Source organism: Bufo bufo, chromosome 2, assembly GCF_905171765.1.
Source record: "Bufo bufo chromosome 2, aBufBuf1.1, whole genome shotgun sequence".
NCBI lineage: Eukaryota > Metazoa > Chordata > Amphibia > Anura > Bufonidae > Bufo > Bufo bufo.
This window is the reverse complement of record NC_053390.1, coordinates 155,845,499-155,872,617: the sequence shown is the minus strand read 5'-3', so window position 1 is coordinate 155,872,617 and position 27,119 is coordinate 155,845,499. Positions and strand designations below refer to the sequence as shown.

At 38.8% G+C, this 27,119-nt stretch overlaps 1 protein-coding gene across 1 annotated transcript in view; it reads left to right on the top strand.

The window, feature by feature from the left end:
* EFNA5 (ephrin A5) overlaps window positions 1-26,538 on the top strand; it is a 426,989-nt gene extending 400,451 nt beyond the window's left edge. Inside the window, exon 5 of the mRNA XM_040421605.1 lies at window positions 23,486-26,538. Coding sequence (XP_040277539.1) covers window positions 23,486-23,607 — 122 coding nt within the window. The 3' untranslated portion in view covers window positions 23,608-26,538. The remainder of the gene's footprint in view (window positions 1-23,485) is intronic.
* The last annotated feature ends 581 nt before the right edge of the window (window positions 26,539-27,119 follow it).

Below are 27,119 nucleotides of genomic sequence, written 5' to 3'. Positions count from 1 at the left end.
CAGCTTGAATTGATAGTTGCTGCAGTTTTGTTTTTTTTTCTATTTTAGATAGATCAGAGATGATGAAAGGGGACAATGGGGATGGTAACATCCATTTGTCAATTATATTTATAAATTTCGAAGTCTGGAGTGGTAACAGGTCCTCCAACTGATCTAATATTCTTACCCTGTCATGACTTTATCCATAGAATACAAAAAATATCCAACACACCACACTACGCTTTGCAATTTCTAGCTTTTAGCATTGAAATGTTGCTCAACAGCTTTCTTTACACATAAAAGTACACAGGCTTTCATTACATTGTAGAGATTTCTGGAAACAACAGACATATCAGCAAATGACGATGTCATCAGACGGCTGTAGTCTAAATATAAACTTATGGACTTGTGAACAAGATACAGCGCTGCCAGAATTCCCATAGTATTCATCGCCCATCTGTCCATTTTCTTGTAATGATCAACAATAATATAAAATGAGAAAAAGCATATATTATTAAGGGGCTCCTCTTACCTCCCAGTATTTCATTCTAAGATAATCAGGAGAATATTTCTGTGATCAGAGGATTCCCCCTGAGGATGTGTTCAAAATCACTTCAAGACATCCTTTATGCCCGGAAAATGTCATACCTTGTACGACATACCAATCAAAACATCTCTCAGCTTATGAGGACTTTTTACACATATATATATATAGGGTGGGCCATTTATATGGATACACCTTAATAAAATGGTAATGGTTGATGATATTGCGGTCCGCAAATTGCAAAAAAATCGCAAAAAAAAATAGAAGACATCCGTATGCCATCCTTTTTTTTTTGCGGATCAATTGTAACAATGCCTAAAACGGAGGAGAATAGGACACGTTATATTTTTTTTTTGCAGGGCTACTGAACGGACACACAGATGTGGATAGCACACGGTGTGCTGTCTGCATTTTTTGCGGAACCATTGAAATGAATGGGTCATCATCTTATCCGCAAAATAAACGGAAACAAAATATGTTCGTGTGCATGAGGCCTAAGAGGGTGACCGATATTTAGTTCAATCACATATTATGCATATGAGAAGACCATCCCCTTTGAAGACCATTTTCAATGTAATTTCTGGGTGGTTGTCTCCAATAGGTTTCACCATAAATTGGTGTAAGTGGAGGTTCCCTAAGCAGCTTTTTAAAGTGGCATTAAAAAGTCACAAATTATGGGGCATGTTATACTTGCAACTTTTTGAGATTCTCACAAATTTTCCAAAGTGAAGAGAAAAGGGGGTGGAGCTTAGTACCAGTTTCTTGCATATTATAATTTTTGTAAGAAAGTAGTGTAAGTAATAGCTTAAATCTACATTAACCCCTAGCTGACGTACATTTGAGTTTATGGCGCATGAAAGGCCAGAATTGCTCATTCCAGCACAAAGCAAAATGAAGACTGAGGAAATAACAGTCTTGATACAAAACAACCAATCAGAGCTCTGCTTTCATTTCTTAACCACTTCCCATCTGGGCCCTTTGCCCCCTTCCTGACCAGGGCAAATTTTGCAAATTTGACATATCTCACTTTATGTGGTAATAACTTTGGAACGCCTTTATTTATCCAAGTCATTCAGAGATTGTTTTCTCGTGACACATTGTACTTCATGATAGTCATAAATTTGAGTCAAAATATTTCACCTTTATTTATGAAAAAATCCCAAATTTACCCAAAAATTTGAAAAATTTGCAATTTTCTAAATTTCAATTTCTCTGCTTTTAAAACAGAAAGTGATACCTCATAAAATATTTATTATTTAACATTCCCCATATGTATACTTTATGTTGGCATCATTTTGGAAATGTCATTTTATTTTTTTAGGACGTTAGAAGGCTTAGAAGTTTAGAAGCAATTCTTCAAATTTTTAAGAAAATTGCCAAAACCCACTTTATAAGGACCAGTTCAGGTCTGAAGTCACTTTGTGGGGCCTACATAGTGGATACCCCCATAAATGACCCCATTGTAGAAACTACACCCCTCAAGGTATTCAAAACCGATTTTAAAAATTTTGTTAACCCTTTAGGCGTTCCACAAGAATTAAAGGAAAATGGAGATCAAATTTAAAAATTTCACTTTTTTGGCAGATTTTCCATTTTAATCAATTTTTTTCTTTAACACATCGATGGTTAACAGCCAAACAAAACTCAATATTTATTACCCAGATTCTGCGGTTTACAGAAACACCCCACATGTGGTCGTAAACTGCTGTATGGGCACACGGCAGGGCGCAGAAGGAAAGGAACTCCACATGGTTTTTAGATGCCATGTCCCATTTGAAGCCCCCTGATGCACCCTTACAGTAGAAACTCCCAAGAAGTGACCCCATTTTGGAAACTAGGGGATAAGGTGCCAGTTTTATTAGTACTATTTTTGGGTACATATGATTTTTTGATCATTCATTATAACACTTTATGGGGCAAGGTGACCAAAAAATTGGTTGTTTTAGCACAGTTTCTATTTATTTATTTTTACAGCGTTCACCTGAGGGGTTCAGTCAAGTGACATTTTTATAGAGCAGATTGTTACGGACGTGGCGATACCTAATATGTATACTTTTTCTCATTTATTAAAGTTTTACACAATAATAGCATTTTTGAAACCAAAAAATTATGTTTTAATGTGTCCATGTTCTGAGAGCTATAGTTTTTTTATTTTTTGAGAGATTTTCCTATGTAGGGGCTCATTTTTTGCGGGATGAGGTGACGGTTTTATTGGTACCATTTTGTGGGACATACGCATTTTTGATCACTTGGTGTTGCACCTTTTGTGATGCAAGGTGACAAAAATTGCTTGTTTTGACACAGTTTTTTTTTTGTTTTTTTTACGGTGTTCACCCGAGGGGTTAGGTCATGTGATATTTTTATAGAGCTGGTTTTTACGGACGCGGCAATACCTAATATGTATATTTTTTTTTATTTGTTTCACTTTAACACAATAATAGCATTTTTGAAACCAAAAAAATGATGTTTTAGTGTCTCCATGTTCTAAGAGCTATAGTTTTTTTTATTTTTTGAGAGATTTTCTTATGTAGGGGCTCATTTTTTGCGGGATGAGGTGACGGTTTTATTGGTACCATTTTGTGGGACATACGCGTTTTTGATCACTTGGTGTTGCACCTTTTGTGATGCAAGGTGACAAAAATTGCTTGTTTTGACAGTTTTTTTTTTTTTTTTTCTACGGTGTTCACCCGAGGGGTTAGGTCATGTGATATTTTTATAGAGCTGGTTTTTACGGACGCGGCAATACTAAATATGTCTATTTTATTTTATTTTTTCTATTTTTAATTTTTTTTTTTATTCCTTACTTGGGATTTTTTTTTTTTTTACATGTGAAACTTTTTTTTATTTTATTTTTTCAACCCTTTATTTTATTTTTATTTTATTTTACACTTTTCGTCCCCCATAAGGTCATACAAGACCTCTGGGGGACATTTACTTCACTTTTTATTTTTTTTTACACTGTTGATTTCTCCTGTAACTGGGGCTGACATAGTAGCCCCAGTTACAGGACAAATGCACCCCTATAGAGGCTGTACAGCAGCAATCCAGCGCTGTACAGCCTCACAGCAGGGCTGATCGAGGTCTCTGAGAGACCTCACACAGCTCCTGCACTCTCCGGTCACATGACCGCCGGGCCGGAACAGGAAGCGCACAGCGCTTCCTGCTCTGCAGACACAGCGCTCGGTGAGCGCTGTGTCTGCAGCGATCGTGAAGGCAGGGACACCTGGGCACTGTCCCTGCCTTGTCTTAGGGTTGCCCTGCTGTCACTGACAGCGGGCAACCCGATCAGCAGCTGCACGATTAGCGTGCAGCTGCTATTTCTGACAGGACGTTTTAAAACGTGCTGTCAGAAATAGACGTCCACCCATAGGACGTTTATAGTCTATGGGCGGACGTGAGGCGGTTAAACTGCTCAGGTAAACAGAAAGTTGCACAGTGATTGGTTGCTAGGGGCAACAGGGATAGTTTTTCATTTGGACTGGTACCCCAGATGGCTGCTAATACTGATACTTTTAATATAAGTTCAGTTCACAATCTAGATTATATAGTAAAAATTCTGACCAATTAGATTGCCTTTAGGATATATTAGGCTGTGATATTATGGCTTAATATGTAAATGATCAGTATCGCAAAAGTGAGAGACACCATCCAGTGTAGGTTCACACCTCCGTTTAACGGATCTGGCAGAAGAGAGCCTGCCGGGGTTCACCAGCTTCGGTCTAGCCAGACACTGCTGTTCACCTTTAGAACTCATTGACTATAATGGGAACCGACAGGGATCCGGACGCTTTCTGGTCCAGTGCCGTCTTCTTCTTTTCCTGCCTGATACAGGATACGGAACGTCATCGCTGACGTCACTGCCTCCTGCCGGCCTTCTCAGTTCCTGACTCATGTACACTACTGTGCATGCGTCGAGACTGGCCGTCTTTTCAGTGTACAGGATTCTATAAGAAGCCTGTACTGACTGTAAGCACTGTGTATGAGTCTCAGCATAACGATCAGCCACAGAGGCTGATCGCTATGCTTTACAGGTCATTAGGGCACTGTGGATGGCAAAGAGGGCACATGAGGGGCACGGTGGATGGCAAAGGGGGCACTGTGGTTGGCAATGGGGGCACATGAGGGGCACTGTGGATGACAAAGGGGCACTGGAAGGCGCATGAGGGGCACTGGATAGCAAAGGAGGCACTGGATGACACACAAGGCACTGTGGATGGCAATGAGGGCACTGGATGGCACACGAGGGGCACCGTGGATGGAAATGGGGGCACTGGATGGCACACAAGGGGCAAAGGGGATGGCAAAGGGGGCACTAGATGGTGCTCAAGGAGAATCATGGATGGCAAAGGGGGCACTGTATGGCACATGAGGGGTACTGTGGATGGCAATGGGGGCTCTGGATGGCACACAAGGGGTACTGTGGATGGCAAAGGGGGTACTGGGTGGCACACAAAGGGCGCTTGATAGCACATGAAGTGCACTGTTAATGGCAATGAGGGCACTGGATGGCACACAAGGGGCACTGGATGGCAATGGGGCACTAGATGGCACACAAGGGGCACTGTGGATTGGCAAAGGGGGCACATGAGGGGCACTGGGGATGGCAATGGGGGCACTGGCTGGTACATAAGGAAGGGGCACAGGATGGCACATGAGGATGGCAATGGAAGCATTGGATGGCACAATGGGGGCACTGGATAGCAAATAAGGAGCACTGTGGATGTCACTGTCATTGGGGCGCTGTGGAGGTCAGTCATTGGGTGCGCTGTGGAGGTCACGGTCATGGGGGTGCTGTGGAGGTCACTGTCATGGGGGCGCTGTGTAAGCCACTGTCGCAGGGGCGCTATTGAAAGGGCACTGTTATGGGCGCTCAGTATAATGATAGGGCTCATGCACGGAACCATATCTGTTTTGCGGTCTGCAAGTCGCGGATCCACTAAATAAGGTAACTGTCCGTGTGCGATTCACATTTTTTTGCATTGAGTTCTATGTGTTTTAGATCTGCATTATGAGGACCAGAATAGGGCATGTTCTATATTTTGAAGAACTGACGTACGGATGTGGAAAGCACAAGGACTTCATCAGTGTGTTCTCTACATCCATATGTCCGTTCCAGCAAAGACAGGACATCGCAGAATGGATATGGTCGTGTGCATAAGGGTTTAGATACACCGCTCAGCAGGCAGGATCATACAAGATAGGATTAGATACACCGCTCAGCAGGCAGGATCATACAAGATAGGATTAGATACACAGCTCAGCAGGCTATATTATACAAAATGGGATTAGATACACATGTCAGCAGGCAGGATAATACAAAATGGGATTAGATTCACAGCTCATCAGGCAGGATCATACAAAATGGGATTAAATATACACTTCAGCAGGCTGTATCATAGAAGATGGGATTAGATACACCGCTCAGCAGGCCGTATCATACAAGATGGGATTAGATACACCGCTCAGCAGGCCGTATCATACAAGATGGGATTAGATATAAACTTCTTCAGCAGGCTGTATCACACACGCCAGGCTGTGTATCAGGCACACATACATGCTAGGATTAGATACAGAAGTGTTTGGATGTGCTTGCTGTTTATCACACTCTGGAGATGGTGAGGTAAGAGCCTGTGGATGATCAGTAATGGGATTTAGACGCTGTGTGCAGAAAGATGGACACAGGAGTTGTAGTGGGTGGAGCTGCTGCAGGCAGAGCAGTGTGGGGGGCGTGGCCAGCCTGTGACTCATCACTGTGCAGTGCAGCCAGGCTTGTGTATCAATAAAGTTATGTATTCAACAAAACAAGAAGGGGAGAAAGTAAACAGATCTGGCAGGATAATATGATGTCTTCCAGGGGGGCTATATGTATGCATGGTGAGGGGTGTTATGAGCACATAAAAAGATTTTTGATTTTGGGACCGGACAATAATATCTCTTAGTAGCATTCTGGACGTCATTTTTGTGGACACCATCCCTTGCGTAGTCCTAGAGTAGAAGAATAACATTTTGACTTCCCACAGCCTCCCAACCCTAGGTGACATGGATTTTCAAAGTAAGCACACCAGCCTCATCAGGTGTAAGAGATCTATCTAATCAAGTATCCAGTTTATAGTGCAAAACCTGGTGACATAATCTCTTCAATAATAAAACAGTATACAATAAACTCCAGAGTGGCGCCGACATTCAACATGTTATCACTCAACTCTATGGCTATGGATGGGATTTGGAGCTCGGTATCAGAAAAATAGACATCTGGCTTCTGTAAAGCTATGTTATGAAATTATTCAGTACAACGTGTTCGAAATAAACTTAACACATTTAGAAAATTCATTTTAAGCTGGCATTGAAGATGACTGGTGTGCATTGAGTGGCTGTTGTTATTTGCTTTGGCTGGACTGGAGATTTTAATCTGAGTAATGACTTTAATACATCAGAACTTCTTTACATACTACATTGCAATGTATGATCTTATTATAGATTGGGGTTAACTATTATTTATTAATTAAATGTATTCATCAAAATTACTTTTTTCTGAACTTTGAAACATTTCATACTGTGCATGATGTAGAGATGTGTAAAACAGATTATTTTTATGCTACCAGGTTAAAAATATATCAGAAACAGTTTATTAGTTATTCGTAATACAATATAGCATAATAGTGTAAATTACCAAATTTTTCACCCTATAAGGGTACTTTCACACTAGCTTTTTTCTTTTCCGTCCTAGGGGCTCAAATCCGGAAAATAACTGATCAGTTTTATCCTAATGCATTCTGAATGGAGAGTAATTCGTTCAGGATGCATCAGGATGTCTTCAGTTCAGTCTTTTTGACTGATCAGGCTTTTCAGAAAACCGTAGCATGTTGTATTTTAACCTCCGGCCAAAAATCCTGAACACTTTGACTGAACGCCGGATCCGGTCTTTTTCCCATTGACTTGCATTAACACCGGATCCGGCGCCGTGTGTTCAGTCAAACCAGATCCGGCTTTTGCATGTTAAACCCGAAAAATGTGAAAAAAAAGTTAGTCCATAAATGGCGGATCCGTTTTTTCCAATGCATTTTTTCACTGTGATCAAAATCCTGATCAGGATTCAAATGTAATCCATTTTCACACAGTTCAGGTGTCGGAATTGAACGCCGGATTTAAACAACGCTAGTGTGAAAGTAGCCTAAGACGCACCGACCCATAAGTCGCACCTAGGTTTTAGAGGGGGACAATAAGAAAAATATATTTTTCATTATACCTCAGGTCAGACCATCAATCAGACCCCCAATGTTAATCAGACCTAAGCTGACAGCCCCAATAAGATCCCCAATGTTAATAAGACCCCAATAAGACCTCAGATCAGACCCCCAATCAGACCTCCGCTCAGACCCCAATATGAATGACTCCAATCAGACCTCAGATAAGAGCCCCATGCCTCTCATCAGCCCCCAGTAGCTTCATAGCAGCCCCCAGTAGCCTCTCATCAGCCCCCAGTAGCTTCTCATCATCCCCCAGCAGCTTCTCAATCAGCCCCCAGTTTCTCTCACCAGCCCCCGAAGTGTCCATCAGCCTCATAAATATAAAATAAAATAAAAACACTTACCTCACCTACTCCTGGACGCCGCCGCTCCTCTCCTCCAGCGCGATCTGCATCCTCCTGCTGTCGGCTGTGCTGTGAAGGCTGAGCACAGCGTGACATCACAGAGCACCTCACGCTATGCGCAGCCCCGCACAGCCAACAGCCAAGGACCAGGAAGCGCTGAGTACAAAGCCTTCACCGCTTCCCGGTCCTCTGGTACTAATGAGCGCTTCCATAATGGAAGCGGCTCATCAGTATTCGCCCCATAAGAGGGGGTATTTCCCCCACACTTTTGGGGGGGATGCGTCTTATGGGGTGAAAAATACGGTAATATGAGAGAACAGAGATGAGCGAATTTCTTAAAATTAGATTCAAGTCTGATTTGACTGAATTACCAAGCCGATTCGATTTGAGTGCTAATACATTTGATGGAAATCAGAAATATCTCTCTCTCTCTCTCTCTCTCTCTCTCTTTCTCTCTCTGAGAATACTGCCTGACTTTCCAAAATGTTAGACTTACTTTTTTCTTCTCATAAAGGTTAATAAATTATTATGATTAGTAAATTTCAAAGTTTATTGCCAAACAACTTTTAGAGTTTATGTACACCACCTCTCAATAGCTTTCTACAACTTCTGAGTTTAAGGATCCTTTATATAGTCCCATATACACCACTATTGTGTCCTACTGTAATGCCACATTCCTCTGATTTCATATGGAGGCATAAAAGTGTTCATTTAATTGGATTCTGTATTGATAAAATCATGGCATGTTCCATCAGATTTTGTATTACATATTTATTCTCCCCTATAAGCACTGCTTTCATTGGGGAACACCTCCATAATACAGTCCTGTAGGAAAGCATAATTCAAGTCTATGTGAAATACTTATGGCTACTTAGTATGGGACCACATGGAATCTGGGGGTCTCCATTTAGTCATCATGCATAAAGCTAGGTTTACACCACTTCACACCACCATTTTGTTTTTCGTGCTTCTGATCTGTCAGAAGAACAGAACCCCCCACCCCCCACAAAAAAAAATAATCCTTTATTTTGAGCATCCATTATGCTCAGTTATGCTCATTGTGCATACGTTTTAGCAGGCTCGACTGGCCCACAGGGGTACAGGTGAATCCCCTGGTGGCCCCATGAGCAAGGTGGGACCCTTGTTGTCCATCCCCTGCACAAGAGCACATGGCACAGTAGACTTTACTGCACTGCATATAGATAGACAGCGTACAGCACCTCAAACAGCCTAAGTTCACATGAAAAACTGGGGCAGGGCAGCCAGTGTCCCACTTTCCCAGGGCCATGCCTTCTCAAAGTTGCTGCAGGGACCCCATAATCAATATTCTTGTAGCATCCTGCTGCTGTGTGAGCAGTATTTCGATGTATCTATATGGTGGGCCCCCAAAATAAATTTTACCGGTGGGCCCTAGACAGCCCAGTCTAACACTGCGTTTTAGTCATTTCCGTCTAAGGGGGAAAAAAGTACTGTACTTTTGTTGAGGACTTTTTCGTGTCTAAAATAGCAGATCTCTGATGGAAATGGCTAAAATGGATGTAAAATGAGCATAACTGAGCATAACGGATGCTCAAAATAAAGGATCCATTTTTTTCTTCTGTTCTTCTGACAGATCAAACAGCGATGGGAACCTGCCCTAAGGCCTTAAAATATTCAAAAAAGATGTAGCGGAGCAGATTATCAGATATTGTTCCCCAATGCTGCAGCTTTTTCTGGCTGAGTAGGAAAATTCCAACAAAACTTATACCAGAAATAGCAGAAATGTCTAGCTTTAGTTTTAATTAGCTGTCTGCTGTATGGGCTAAACACGCCACAATGAAATCGAATGAGCAATCTGGTAGGTTAAATCAAATGGATCTTCTCCAGCTTGCCTTTGGTAGGGGCTACCAGTGTGGCTAACCAAAATCCTATTGTTTACTTATCAAACGTTTTAGTAGGTAACGTTCCTCACTCATTTCCTCAATTATTTAGTAGCTTGGTAGATCAGATTGAGCTGTATTTGTTGGATGTACATTCTGCAATCATATGTTTTGGCCCCACGATGTACTAAAGCTAAAAAATGATGACTATGCTTGTGTTTAACATCTTTAACTAATGACTTATTGCTATAAACTAGTGATACTCTTGAGCAGCTTTTGACTATGCGGCTTTAGTTATTTTGACAAATATATATCTCCACATATAATACTATTTAATCTGTTGGCTACACTGTAATAAAAACATCATATTTTATCTAGTTATATGTTTACAATGAAAACTAAATTCATGTTATGAATCTGTTCTTGCCACGTCTGCCAAAATCATAATCCAAGTATTCACTACACTTCCAGTAATATTAGGTCTTTTGAAATATTATTCCTGAGGATTTCTCTAATTATATTTAGTCAATGGAACTTTCTCTACCCAATCAGTTCTTCATTTTTAACCTTACCATCCATGTCACTGCCTGCGCCAAAAAGTCCACAACTGGCGGTACAGTGAGCAGTGGGGAAGGGATCAATAATTAGGACAAGTGTTTTTCGAATAGAAAGCTGAACTTTTTTGTACATTTTACAGAACACAAAACCAGAAGAATAAATCAGTTTGCAACTAAAAGTAAATAAAAAAAAGACTAGGTACCCCCGAGAAAGTCATTTTAATGTTTAGTTTAGGAAACAAATCCAGACCAAAATCCACATTATATTTGCAGTGGAAATTCTCCAGGGGCTAGCTCAGCATGTAATGAATGATTGATAGGGCCAGGTTCTTGCATGGTCAACTTGCCTGGCCTTGTCAATCAATATGGAGAGGGATTGGCTGGCAGAGGATACAGGTGCAGCAAGAGTGCACAAAGTTGCTTGGCCTGCCCTCAGTGCACTTAACTGCTTATTTGCATATGGATTTAAAGGACTTTTTATCCAGAATGAAGCAACAGATCACTAAATGAAAGGGTGTCATTACATTCGGCTGAGCTAATCCTACAAGGATTGTGCCTGGTTTAACAGTGACTTTCATGGTGACAGGTGACCTTTAATTTGCATCCAGTGGATATATCATCCTCACCGCTGTTAATGCAGTTTTTCCAAAGCCAGAAGTGGACCCTGAAGGAAGGACAATTTTAAGTTTTCTCTGTATATTTTCTTGTCTTGGGCTAAAAAAAAATGCAGGAAAATTTTCCACAAAAGAACACTGGGGCAGATATACTAGATATACAATTGCTCTAGAATTCTAGCGCATATGCTTTATACTGTACCTCATTTGTTTAGGGTTTTAGACACTTTTTCCAGCAAGGTTGATGAGGGGGCACGGTGTAGTGGAAAAGTGGACATGGCTTAAGATCTGCCAATGTGTGAGGTCAGCTACTGCCTCTTAGTGCTCTCATCTCTAGGCTCCTCACTAACACACTTGACTGAGAGCCAGTGCGTTCATTGGGTTCTCTGAGACCACAAACACTTTTGATATGGCCAGGCAGGTTGCATGGGTTAAAAAAAAACTCACTTTTCGCCAGTTTCACAGCTGAGCTACATTCTCCTCTTCTTCTGTTCCTCAATGAACTGGATGAATAATGTCACCTCTATGCCCACATCCCCAATGTCAGCCAATCCATGCCCTCAGAGGTGGCAGTGGTCACATGTGTGTAGATGGAACTTGAATACTGGTGACAGGCGAATGTTTTTTTTTTTTTGTAACCCTGTCTGATCTTATAATTTCTGATCCATAGTTCCTGGTCTAAGAGGACTTCTTTATCTTGAGTTTCACAGTTAGCCAGTCAACAGGCTAAAGAGCCCATTCTTAAAGGCATTTTCTCACCTCATCAAATGTCTTTTATTATGTCTAAAACATTAATATGTCACTTGCTACTGTATTCATTGCATCCAAATTGCCTGTTTTCCTGTGTTCAATCCATTCTTTTGTACCATTATAGACCACTCGTTATCAGGGCTTACGGCCACCGTAGGAGACTGCTTGAGCCTCTGTGGTGGCAAAACAAGGGCATGCATGCACAGTAGCTCCCTTCCCTGCCTCTTCGTATCTGTGCAATAGCTCTGGAGCTGTTCTACACAGCTAGGGCAGCTCCTACCAGTGCATGGTCCCTCAGCGCCAAAGCTGCTAATTAAAATGCTTCACCAGCAGCCCTGGGAGCGTGCACACACAGGCAAGTGGCTGGGTAACGCCATCCTAGCGCTGCTTGCCTGTGCCATCATTCAAACTTTTAGTTACTCCCCCCCCCCCCCCCCAAGTAGCAGGAAGTTCAGGGCTAGCAAACAACTGCTAAACTGATGAGGTGAGACAACCGCTTTAAAGTCAGTTAGGAACCCTTGTCATATATCTTCACCAACGTTATCTTCTGTTGGTGCCATGTGCATGAGTAGATGTATATAGGTAGAATTCTCCTTTAACATTCACATTTTAGAATAAGCCTGAGGTACAAATTATTTATGCATAAGCGACCATAACAGGACAACAATATTGCTATTGTTAGAAGTATCCTGTCATTCCATTAAAGTACGGTAAATGAGGTAGTCACATGTACAGTATGTATCCAGATAGTTACATTCAACTTTTCACATAAAACCAAAAAGGTTTAGAATTTTGCTTCCCCTTTCATCATTCACCGGTTACAAAAGTACTATTGAGGTGGCTAAAATGTCATGAACAATGTGGAGTGGCCAAGACCATTCAGATTATAGTTATTATATTAATCAGGCACCATCAAAAAATAAAGAATCAAAATGATTAGTAGCTATGAGCAACTCTTCTACGTTGCACTTTCCTTTTTATATTAATTGTTCCCGATCGGCTTTGTCTGAGAGCTCAGAGGGATGGTCCCTTCTTTTCAAGCAAAACTATTCAGACGTAGAATGTGGTATAAAAAAATATTATTGCTCCTGCTATTCTTTGATTTTTCTTTTCTTTTTTTGCGTGTTCACTTTTTGAACATTAGCAATTTTCTTAGCTCTTTATTATTGTTATGAAAAACTTATGCTGTATTATACAGTACTATAACGTGCTGTAGTACTAGGAGCATATCTACCACTGCTCCACTATAGCGGCCACATGAAGGGGGGCAGGATGTTAATAACATCATAAGAGACTATCACTTATATTAGTAGCAGGGCTGGACGACTGCTGGAGTCATAGGGCACAAGGTGAGTGGAGCCTGGAGAACATTTTTCTGCTGCTCAAAGTCTGTCTGAGTGGCTTTAAGCTGTCAGGTCTCTTCCTAATCATATTAAATAGTCCTTCAATCTTTGAAAGAGGATCACTTGGTAAAGAGCTTTCCATTATTACAAGAGCTTTCCATTAAAGTGAGCATTGATAGTCATGGGTTCCCTACCAACCGGTGCTTTTTTTCTGTTACAAGGAGACATTGGTTTGCTCTGGTGAGAAGTAATTTCACTTACAGTGTAGCTTATACAGATTTAGAAAACGTTGACACTTTATGCGTCAAATGTACTGTTGTAGCAAACTTTAGAAAAAGTCAAGTTACCAGTTGCTGCTCCTTTGTCTTAAATGCTGTAAATGTCAAGTTAACGTTTGCTGCATCTGTAATTGCATATGCTGAGTGCATATAAGAGTGTTTTGTTTATATGCGTGTATGTAAGTGTTCAGTGTCTTTGTGTTTATGTATGTATATGCGTATACACCTATACATCTTCTAATATATAAAGCTGAGTATGTGTGTGTATGTCCGCTAAAGGAATCCGCACCGTCGCATTTACAATCGCGAAATTTGGCACACAGGTACATCAAGTGTCCAGGAAGGTTTTAGACCAGGTCTCAACTCTCTAGGACGTACCGTTCCCGAGATATTCCCATAAAATGTATTAGCCAATAGAAGCCTGGTCACATGACCCTTATCAGCCAATAGAAGCTTGCAGGTCCTCCAGTCTCCACATACACAATTTTACTCCAGGTTTCCATAACAACCCAGCCATTTATCTTCACTGCTGTAGGAGAGCTTTAAAGGAAATCTGTCACCAGGATAATCGCTATTGAAGTAAAGCCATGGCCAGATGTGCCTTTGTTCCAGCAATAGATGTTTTTATCCTCTAAAGGTCCAGTTTATTTGATATGCAAATGAGCCAGTAAGGTGCCCAGAGGGGCGACATTCTTGCAGGAAGGAGCCCAGACACGCCCCCTGCCACAATGTGTCCACCGTCAAAAGACTTAAAAACCCCGCCCCAGGACTAAGCCACGCCCCATCCAGTTAGGCCACTCCTGAGCCAACAGGGGTTGAAAAAAATGAAGGTAAAAATCAACTTCTGTCAGCTGCAGGGGTGGGAGGGAGGGTGACTTTCTCCCTGTAGCTCACACTCAGACAGCACAGTGCTGCTGTCTTATAGTGAGCTGTTCAAAAAGACACGCCCCAGATCTGGTTAGGCCACACCCCCTCCCACTCCTTAGCCAGCTGAGATTGAAAAAATGAAGTTAAAAATCAACTTCTAGGTCCCACTAAGCCACGCCCCGGTCTGGTTAAGCCACGCCCCTCCAACTCCTGAGCCGACGGGGATTGAAATAATAAAGGTAAAAATCAACTGTCAGCAGCAGGGGTGGAGGGAGGGTGACTTTCTCCCTGCAGCTCACACTCAGACAGTACAGTGCTGCTGTCTTAGAGTGAGCTGTTTAAAAGGACATGCCCCCATCCAGTAAAGGCCACTGTTAAGGGGCAGGCCCCTGTGGAGCTCACTGTCAAGGGATGGTATTCTGTGAAAGTCACTGTTAAAGGGGAAGGCTGCTGTAAAGGTCAACGTTAAGGGGTTGGGCTGTTGTGGAGGTCCAATTTTAAGGAACGGGGCACTGTGGGGGTGGGGGGCTGTGGAGGTCACTTTTTTGGGGGCGGGGTGCTGTAGATGTCACTGTTATAGTGGATAGTGTTGATATCTTTTAATGACACACACAAACATTAAATGAAATAGATTAAATATACCTGAGCCATATATATCTTTACATGTGTGCTTGTTGGACACTGAACATGCATTTTAGGGAGGAGCTCCTTTAGAGGCATTCCGTTATTCATTCCGTCATAATAGAAGTCTATGGGCTGCAAAACGGATCCGTCCTGTTTCCGTTATGCAGAAGAGTACTCCATCATAACAGAAACAAAACAGATCAGTTTTGCAGCCCATAGACTTCTATTATGACGGAATGAATAACGGAATGCCTCTAAAGGCATTCAGTTATGCATTCCGTCATAGAATTGCGTTATGGTCCGTGGTAACGGAATCAATAACGCAGTTCACCATTTACCAGTAAACGAAGCGTGAACAAATTTCAGAACCTGAAATTCGCTCATCTCAAGTCCATATTTATTACTGTAATATATCATACTGTACTATATTATAAGCCTACCACATTATGCTGTAATATACTGTATACAATGTAGTATACTATACTAAACTATAATTTTGCAAATACTAATTGCAAAATTAGAGCGATAGATAGGCTGTAATATTGTTGGCCTATCCTTAGGATAAGACTTTATTATCAGATCAGTATTGGTCTGACTTCTGACATCCTGTTATACAGCTAGTTCTTGGGCAAGCAGAATGGCCTTTCCATTCTATACCAGACACAGTTTCATACACTGTGTAATGTCCATGCCTGGAATGGAATATTTCTTTTGCAATGTGCTCCATTTTTGTTTTTCTTATTGTATCCGTTTTTGTTCCATACTGTGTCCTGAGTTTTCAATTTTTTTTTATCCATACCTATTTAATAGTTTGTTGAAAGATAAACAATTTTTTTTTTGCTATTTTTGCAATGCTGCAGAAATACGGATGATTCAAAAATCTAACTAAAATCCACATTAGAACTATGCAAATATAATGTGTTTTCTTATATTCAACCCATTGGATTCTGTGGGCTAAAACAAAGAAATATCACAACCACATAAACAAGTGCATGTGTGAAAGAAAAAAAACAGAAATGTGAAAAAAATATTTTAGATTTTCCAATGGCAAAACAAAATAAATAAGGATCCATAATAAATATGTATGACTAAGCAGTTAGAGTTCTCTGTGAAAAGTATACATGCATTGGCCGCTATTGACAAGATGAAAATGAATAATTATTACCACTCTTGCACTAGTATATGAAATCAGTACTTTCGGACTGAATATTTATAGTCCATAATCCATATTAGAAAACGTGATCCCATGCAACGCTCAGTTATTTTAACATTATTTATATGGTCCCAGAGAACTCCTTTAATAGGGTACACTCATCGGTAATTAAATAGGTGGATTGGAAATTTGACAGAAAGAACCTGCTGTTATACTTTACATAGATGATACATTCAAAATAAACTAATACACTGTACAAACATAAAATACTATAAAGGGATTACAGGAGCAGCAAGTTTAGCTATGACTTAGCCTTGTACATACAGTAAGAGACACTTGGAAATTAATATAGCACATTTTAAATACGACATGAATATTCCATTACTCTGGACTAAAGCATTACAAATTGGCTTCCTGGTGCGAGCATATTACATATAACTTATTCTACCATTAGAAAAAAAATCAACAGAGTCAACATGTTGTGTATACAAATTAATAACATTTTTTTTAAGGAATGGGATAATTTATGATTGGTTTAGAGCTCTTGTAGAAAAATAAGTTTGGGTTATGGTGCCCATAGATATAATAATTATGCTTCAATTTAGTGGTCGCAGTGAGAAAATGATTGTAGACCAAAAGAGGCAATATAAATTGTTGAATTTGTTTGGGAAATTATTAAAGTCTTTAGTCAATATAACTACTATTACAACACATAACCATTATACATATTATACGATAACATTTAGCAAAAAAAAATCCCAAGAGTGACAATGCAAAAATGAGATGGCTTTGTCTCGTGAGGACAACCACTTTTTAAATTGAAGCCAGTCTGGTGATCGACTAATCAGAAACTCCTGCTATGGCTTCCCATGCATTGAAGTGAATGGCCAACCATGGACAGAAGACATTTGGCTTTTTAGCATCTCTATGCTCTGGGTAGAAGAGAGAGAACCTAGGCAGAGGGAAACCCTCTATGATGACTATATGCCCTATTACTGTAGTGGCAACAGCTCCTCTAAATTATTTTAAAAATTGTAATGCTATAATCAGAATAAAATAGATTTATAGGAATTAGTAATTATCAAATTATCTGTTGAGGAAAACAGAGTATATGTGCATATCCATTTGTATGTAAAGTATATATACTAGACAATTCTAACTCAACTGAAAGAAGGTCAAACTATAAACTATCCATTAGTGTAACAAATAAAGTAAATCTAATGACTTTAACTCTTCAGTCTCTCTATCTATTCTACATGCAGAACATCTTGCTTTAATCAGTTTGGACATCCAGACATGAGAATAACTGTTAAAGATATGAATACTAAAGTTTTTTTTTGTACTGTGAATAGGGCCTTATAGTGTAAATAAAATGATAGAGAAGAATAGAACAGAGATTAGAGATTAGCAAAATTCTCAAAATTTTGAGTACAGTTCAAATAGTTGTCAAATTAGATTTGGTCCAAATAAATTTGGGCTGAATCTTAAGTGCCTCAGTGGCCCTGAAAACTCTATTTTCTAAGACTGTATCCAACCCTGTTAAATTGAATGCCAAGACTGCATTAGTAAAGTGAAAATGACAGTGTCAATTATATGGCTATGGGTAAACGCGTGGTAAACGGTGATAGCAAGCAGCCTTTTTAAGAACACACTGCAGCTGTCTTCTTCTCTGTCTTGTGATCAGTAAAATGTTTGCCTCCATTTTGAGCAATTCATGTGAGATAAATCAAAAAGTTTTGGATTAGTCCAAATTTTAAATCTTTTGGGAAATTCATAATAAATTAGATTTGTGCAGAATCAATTTACTCATCTTATAGAGGCATAACCCCAATTCAGTAGTGTTGTAAACATGGCTTTAGATAGTATCATTGACTGCTATTCTCTAAACATGCTATACATACTAACACCTCTTAGCTGGCATAGATATATGTCAACAACTAATGCAAAAAATGGCACGTGACCTTGCTTCTCACAAATACTGTTACCCACATTCTTTTTCTCTTAAAGGGAATTTGTCAACACTACTATGCTGCCCTTGCCGAGTGCAGCATGGTATAGGGACAGACCCGCTGATTCGATACTTTTACAGTCCTGACAGACTGAAACCAGCAGCATGTGAAAATCAATGGGTCCGATGAAACTCGTGGCCCTACCCTTCCGCCTCTTGACTATGATTGATAGTTTTCTTTCCTATGATTAATAGGTTTCTTTCCTATGAGTAACTTCTTGTAATGTATTTATTAAGTATACAAGAGTGACTGGAGAATAGTGAGACTTCTCAGGAGTTATAGATACAACCAATCCCTTCACATCTAATAATGGTATAACCTAAAAATGAGCAAGTTAGTTTGCAATGAGTAAAATAGCTGTATAGCTACAAATTATAATCTGTGAGACTCTGGAAGTGACTTAATTGTGGGAGACTGAACACGGAAGGTTGACCACTGGAAATCCCTACCTCAGTAGTTTGAGAATCCTTGTACTATATGACAAGTGTGACCTAATGCTACCTAATGCTACTTTGGGGATGTTATGGTTCACCATCTCATTAAACCATACAATCCTAATCCACCTAATCCTAATTAGGTGGTTTATGAGGATATTGTTGTAACTGATATCATTTGATCCTGGTCTGTCACTTCCTTTAATCTACTGAAAGAGCATTTTAATTATCCTTTAACATGTGATAAGTAGAAGAGCTAAATTGCCTCACATTAATGCCATTGTCCCTTATTTCATTGTCTTTATCACATCACAATGTTGTGTTTGTGGATTTGTTTGGCATTCCATGCAATTTTATCAATGCATTTACATTTCCACCCACAAAATGCAATTCCCATAAAATTTGACTAATTGTGTTATGATGACTTCATTTACCCTCAATTTTCTTGGGCAATTAATTTAATCTTAGGCTCATTGTGGTTAAATCCACTGTGCAAAGTGTTATGTTGTGTTATAAATTCACAAAAAATGCCTGCATTAATGTGCAATGTGATTTTAGAATAATTATTATGCACAGACATTTAACATTTTCAGTTATAATATTAGGCACTGATCACACAAGAGTATAAATAATATAGTGCATGCCATTATTGGCTGTGCACCATCTTATCATACAAAGCTATAATATATGAAAAACTCTACAATTAACATGCACAATAAAACATTTAATGGTGGAATTAATATTTGCTTTCTGGCTATCCACCTCCATCATTGCACTACTACTCAACACTTTGCTTTGTGCTCACACATTCTGGCTTATACACTCAATAGCTCACAATCGAAAGTACTACAACCACAGCATACTTCCTTCCCAAGTGGTACTCCTCTCTTTTCCCTGCAGGCTTCGATATCAGTGAAGCACCAAGTTACCCTGCCAATCTGACAAGCACAGAACTCAGTCAGTGAGATGAATCTTTGCATTTTGTGGGGATAGAATTGGGGAAGGGGTTTACCATGGAGCTCTGTGTCTAGCTGCTTCTTCCACCATCCCTGCCTGTCTTTCTGTAACGTGTGTTTAATGAAATTTTCAGAAACAATACAATACTTTTCGGGAGAAGATATGGAACAACCTTAAAGTTGGATTAAAAACTGATAAATTAATATATTCAAATATGAAACTTCTATAAAAATAAATGTCTCCCACCCTGCCAAGCCATTGGTAACTGAACATATGTTTGAGAATTACTAAACTGTAAAATCGTGTAATAATTTCACATTTCTGATCATTAATTACTGAATTGCTTCTACCTTTTTATCCCAAATCCATCCTACGCCTAAACAATAATAAAACTATACCGTTATTAGGACCTCTCTGTTAAAAAAGTTACACTCCCCACTATCGTTATATTTGGTCTTGAGGACAGGCAGCAAGGACAGCTGGAGGATTTTAAAAACATCCAGGACTTAACCATAGATATAAGGATTTTTTACCCTAAAACATATGTTGTATTTTATTTTATTAATGATGGTAATCATTGCAATGGAAATGTAGTTTTTATAAATCCTCCAGGTGTTTGTGCTTGAAAGACACTGCTCATTGAGCTGCTTGAGTGAATAATTGAAGCATGGTGGAAGAATATGCTCTTTAATGTGTTTAGTATTTTGCACTTGTCTTATACAATGATGCTTTTATAAAAATGATGCTATCTTAAGAGACATTCACCAATAAGCTTACCAGATAATCTGATTTATCAGGGGCGCATATTTAACACATGCAGCAACTGTGTGAAAATCACAGCTAAAGCAATATAAGTTGGATTGGAAAGGAAAATCCCCTTGGTATTATAGGGAGAAATTTATCAAAAATAGTGCCAAAGAGAAATGGATTTGCCAATAGAAACTAGGGATGAGCAAATTGACTTCGGATGAAGTATCCAAAGTTGATTCGCTCATTCCTAATAGAAACCAATAAGAATGTAAGATATTTTTAAAAATTAAAGTAACACTTCAAATTGATGCTATAGACAATTGCTTCAGTTTTCCTGCGAACTAGTTTTAATCTCCCCCATAAAGTGCTCTTCATGCAATGTGACTGTTAAAGGGATTTTTTGGGACTTAGATATTCCTGACCTATCCTCAGGATAGGTTATCAATTACAGATCAAAGTGGGTCCAACATCTGGCATGGATAGGCAATCAATGCCTAAGTACTAAAAAAAAAACTTTATCCACTGGATGTATCCTCTTAAAAGAATTGTATTGGCATGCATAGCTCCATTTCATACCATAACTGCTTACATCACAAAATGTATAGCATTTTTATGACACCAATTATCCTCTGAGGTATAGGGCTTAGTGTATATGTGAATCAGATCCCATTCAAAGCTCCATAACAGATTTGATCATAGTTGATGGTTTTTCACCATAAAATCTGCAAATATGAGCCCCTGATTGAAATGTTTATCTTGTAATCTTGTGGTACAATACTAGTATTGTCAGGAGATGGCGTAATACTAGGATTTGAGATTGAATACATTTGGTTCCTAATAAAGAACTATGAGCTCACATGTTGCAATGTCTCTCTTGTTTTCAGTGTTGTTAACATATTTTGGTTACTTTAATTAAAGATACATTACAGATCTGCATAAACAGCAATTCCCTTATACAATGTTGTAATTGTAATACTCCCAGTTTAATGGCAGCTGATCTGCATTAAAGAGGCTCTGTCACCAGGAACAACCCTATTAAACCTGGCATATAGCCTGTTAGGGTTGATCCTGGTGACAGAGCCACTTTAAACATTATTTATATGACAGGCATAAGTTTTTTTAAATGAGCGTATAAATACATTGATGCTTAAAGAGCATCTGTCAGCAGATTTGTACCTATGACTCTGGCTGACCTGTTACATGTGCGCTTGGCAGCTGAAGGCATCTGTGTTTGTCCCATGTTCATATGTGCCCGCATTGCTGAGAAAAATTTCTTTATATATACAAGTGAGCCTCTAGGAGCAACGGGGGCGTTGTTGTTAAACCTAGAGGCTCTGCTCTTTCTGCAACTGCTGCGCCCTTTTCACTTTGGTTGACCAGGCCAGACATGGAAAACCTCATCATGCCTGCCTGGTCCTGTCAATCAAAGTGCAGAGAGTTCTACAGTTGTAGAGAGTGCAGAGCCTCTAGGAGTAAAACCCATGCCCCCGTTGCTTCTAGAGGCTCATTTGCATATAATAAAACATCACTTTTCTCAGCAATGCGGGCACATATGAACATGGGACCAACACAGATGCTTTGATGACCTTTAACATATTTTTGAGCTGCATAATACTACAAAAGGTTATGTAACACAGGACAAGGATTGGGGCAATTATCAGGAAGAAACATTCCTAGGAACTCTTGTTTCCAATAATTGACTTTGGTAAGTGCAATCACTTGTTCACGAGGTGGAAGCATCGCTGGTGTGGGCACCATAAATAATTTCTAGGCAGCAAATTGTGGTGACTAAACAGCAATCTGCTTCCCAGAAACAATGGATATGTGTAGTGATCACTCAGCACCATGCAGCGAGAATGATTGCTGCAGAAAAATGCTGCAATCTGACGAGCTGGTAATTATTGGGAACGAACAGTTTGTTGCCATAAATGCCTGCTATGTCTGACTGTGTAGAGGTCCTTTTAGTAAAATGAATGGGATAATTCATTTTGGGCAGTGTATTTTCTTTATCTGAGCATGGTGAGCATACTCTATATACACTCTATATTGGAGAGAAGTATATAGAGCAGTTCCAAAATATTAACAAATGGCTAGAATATCTGTTTTTATAAGCTATAGCAAAGTGATTAAATGGCTGTTTGACGACAGTCTGTCTTGTTTTAGTACAAGTTGTCCTAAACAGAAAACAATGCTTCCCAAGATGAAAAATAGAAATTTCCACAGCCTTCAAGCCCCATTTTACCTCTATATACAACTGATGTCATACATTAGCATATGGAGGTTTTTTCAGTCTGCTTCATTTGAACTCTAAGAAAAAAGATCAAGGCGTACTTCATTAGATAACATTATCAAGCTATTCTGGTCTAGAAACATTCTTTCCGGGGAGTATAGAGGCACCATAAGGTAGCATGATAAGTGTTTGTGCCACTATACAGGCTCTGTGTGCATGAGCCCCAACAGGGGGCAATTCTGAAAATGAGATTTGGGGATTGCTTTTTATGTAGCCAACACTGCATGATATGAAATTTGCAAAGATATATTGCTCCCTACATGGATTGTAGCTGGGCCATTTCACCATATTGGAGCGCTTCATCATAAAGAAGAGTCTCCTATTAAAGAAGAGTCTTCTGTTCTATACAACATAGCACATACATTTGTAAATCCTTATTTGCATATTTTTGCATGCATAAATGAATATCTCTTCTAATGAAAATGAATGAAATTGTAATTTATTTATTAACTTCATCATTGTTTATACAGTTCTATATAATGTAAACTAATCATATATGGGGTCATTTATTAAGACCGACGTTGATTAAAATAATTTTTTATGCCAAAAACTGGTGTAGAAAATGATAAATGAGATGGGTCTGTCGGCCCGTTCTCCTACACGCCCATGTCACCCCCCCCCCCCTTTTTGGTACTGGCGTGAGCGGCGTGCACAGCTCAAAGTTCACAGATTTTATTGCAAATAACTTTTGTGCCAAAATCTGCTACAGATATACGCCAAAAAAGTGGCATATATCTAATCATAAATGACTCCCATAGAGTATTTGTAGTGTTTGGTTTAAATCTTTGTGTATTCTTAAAATATGGAACTATTATATTTGAAAATGAAAAAAAGGCATGTGATCTTTCCAGTCAAGAAACTGAATGTGTTTTTTGTATTTGAACAGATGACACAGTTCATGAATCAGCTGAGCCTTCCCGTGGTGAGAATTCAGCACCAACACCAAGGATATCAAATTGGCTTTTAACAATCCTTCTGTTTCTCCTGGCGATGCTTTTGACGTTATAGCACAGCATACATCACAGACCAACTGCAGAAAAACAGGGTCTTGGAACATCAAAGATCCACCTAACTGCTTCACTCAAGAAAGGAAAAGTTTTCATTTTGTTTTCCCCCTCTTTATTGCTCGTTATATACATTTTTCCCCACTTTCAAGAGAACATGAATTCCACAAGAATATTTACTTAACACATTATAATTTAGATGTTGCTTTTGTTCCAGAACCTTAAATCCTGATTTAAAAAAAGGCAAATTTAAATTGTGACACTAGTGAATAAAAGTTTCCCTTGCATTCGGCATAAGAAGTCACGTTTTTGGCACACGTCTGTGCAGATCGACATAAGCGGTATGAGCCAGTTAATATGGATATGGACTTAACAGAAGTTAAATCTAAAAGGAATTTCTCCTTTGGTGACCACCTTACAGAACTGTTGGATGATGTGGTAAAATATGCAGTAGAACACAGGAGGAGATATTCCAGATTTTCAAGGACATGTTTATCTGAGAAGACAATATTCATTGACTATGCTAAGCACTCTTACCTGCACTATGGGATTACCAAAGGGTATGGGGGGAGTCTTTTTAAATATTATTTTTGTTCTTTTAATATATTTGAAGTTATCTGGAGTGCAGAGAATTGTACTATTTAAAACATAGGCAGATACCATAAAATGATCTCCAAGGTGCTACATTTTTGATTTTGCTGTTCTTCGACTCATGCATTTTATATACAATGTGACCATGCCCAAAGGCTTCTTCTTGGTTCACTGGCCTACAATGTGCATCGGCAAGGAAACATTTAATATTACTGGACTTTTGGTCTTTTGAAATGACTTTCTTAATCCTTGGAAGAAATAGGTGAAATTATGGTGATGTACCAGCTTTGAAAGAAAGTCTGATGCCGTGAATTCATTGTATATTTCGTTTGACCCATTAATGGCTTTCAATTGACCTTTAAGTGGCAAATTGCATCCCCTTTACAAAGATGTATATGGAAAATCTGTTGAAATTTAGATGTGATCTAAATTGGCTATAAAATATTTTAAGGAATAACTGTCAACCAATGTGTATATGCATTAATACGAAAAATGTAAGCTGAGGATAACGTAATATAACACCTAATTGTCGATAGACTTGATTTCAGCAGTAAATCAAATCGTGATTGTGCTAATTGGATGGCTACCTATTGTCACATTGGAAGATTCAAATATGGACGCTTAATAACTTTTCAGGGTGCCTTGAGTTTTTGTTTATTATTGATGTATAGCAAAGGACGTGACTCAGACACTTCATAGTCACCAAATGTACTTTACGTAATAAAGACTTTAACAAACTGTGATTATGTTTAATATAAAAAGTAAAAAAAAAATTATCAAGTACAATAACTTTTAATATATTTCTAAGAACAATACAGACATGCATAAATGGTCATAGTTATTCAATACCATTTTCTAACTGTCTAAATGATTTATTCCTAGAAATAGGAATGCAGTGGGAGATGTAACAAGAGCCTTCAAAAAATCCATGTGCTGGCCTGGGTTGCTTTAATCTAGAACAATAGTATTATGCAATTTTTTTAACGTCGTATATACAATAAAGTACAATAAAGCACAGAGACCGATAACCTAAGAAATATTACATTATTCTACAGGCTATATTGACAACAATGTGATTCATATGTTGTAGTTTGTCATGCCGCAACTTTACAGTGTTAGCACAAAAACTACCTTAAACACAGTTTGGGATCTGGTTTCTATAATGATGTAGCAGTCCTTGATAACAGCCATTAAAAATAAGAATCCTCTTGTAAAGTATGACCTCTAATAACACTTCGGTAAAACAACTGCTACTTCCGTGCATTACTTGTTGATGGCTGTTTATGTATTTAACAGCCTTATCATTGTTTTAGGACTTTTCATTTTAATAATGGAGCTTGAGTTTATTGTTATTGTTATTTTTTATTACTGTCATGAAGTAGCAGTCTTATTTTATACCTTAAAAAGTTGTATCTCCCTCTTATACACCAGTACACTGAAAATTACCAACTAAATCACGAATATTGTAATACAATCATGTACGTACAGTATATCCATATGGACAGAAGCTGGTTGCAATCAAATAGGAAACAATAAAAGTAATAGAATTGTAGAAGATGTTTTCTATGTTTAGTCATGTAATTTGAAGGATATTGGGGCAAAATTGAAGCTGCTCATTGCACTTGAAGTCTCCTTGGCTTTCTTCTCTTTTCACACGCTTTGCCTTTTCCTCTTTATTTTTTTCACATAAACTATTATGGCCCACGTAGGGTACCCTTTTGACACATTTTCCTGGTTGCCAGTGACTTTGCAACTTGAAGCAGGGGGATTAAAGCATCAGTCTGTTTGGTGGATACTGTGTATCCTTTAATACACAAGATAACATTTCATGTTAGATTAGAATATTGTTTTGTACTATACCTTCTTGGATGGCAAAGAATATAAGATAAAGAAAAAGTACATTCTTTAAATTCTGTATTATTAGCAACCTATGTTGTATATAGTGTTTGATAATAAAGTATTAATTAAATTCTTATGTCTTTTGTAAGTGAATACATAAGACTTTCAGACCACAAAAAAATAAACATTTAAAAAAATCATACTTGTCACCCAATGATGCTTAAAAAAAAACAAAACAAAAAAAGAATAGGTTTGTTTGTGAACATGATCACTCACAAGTCCTCACTCAGTCACGACCCAGAGATACACAACATGTAATGATCAAGGTTTTATACTAAATGTTTATAGGTCTGATGTTAGAACCCTGTGTATTTTTGGCATGTTGGCTTAAGGAACATATGGACATTTTTCTTACTTTTTATTTTTTTTTGGGGGGGGGTCTTCTAATTAAGACATACTTCTCTCCATGCTTAAGACATGTGTCAGATACATGGCACATTCTCTAGGAAAAAAAACCATAGTATTAAAATAAAAGACATATATTAAAATTATATTTAATCATTTAGCTTACATAATCTGTTTTTGTCCAACAGAGCCACAGCCTTCAGAGTATCCTTGTAATATTAAATGTGTTTCCAGTATCCTTTACAGCTGTACTTGGTTCTGTTAACTTGTCATGTGTTTGTGTGGCTACCTGTTTTAATTTCTACCCTTTTCTGTTACTTCTGCTCTAGCTGTCTTTTTCCTTTCAAGCAGTGAATGAGCAGATCTGCCCTACTTTTGGCATCACCAGGTTTTTCCCAGGCATTCACCCCAACTTTCTAAGATCTGAAACAAATCTCCCTATGATACGCTTACTGCCATTGTCTGTGCAGTTTAATAGATGCTGGCATGTTGGAGGTTACCCATGAGGCTACAAAATCTGCTTTTCATACTTACTCTTGACATCTCATTGAAACCACTCATTGTCTGTGCATCTGGGTAAGAAAGTTCAGCTCAGTGTGGTCCTGTGCTTGTACTCCCCTGCTTTGGACTTACTATTCATTGAGTGCTGTTTTGAAATGCTTACATTATATGAGTTGAAAA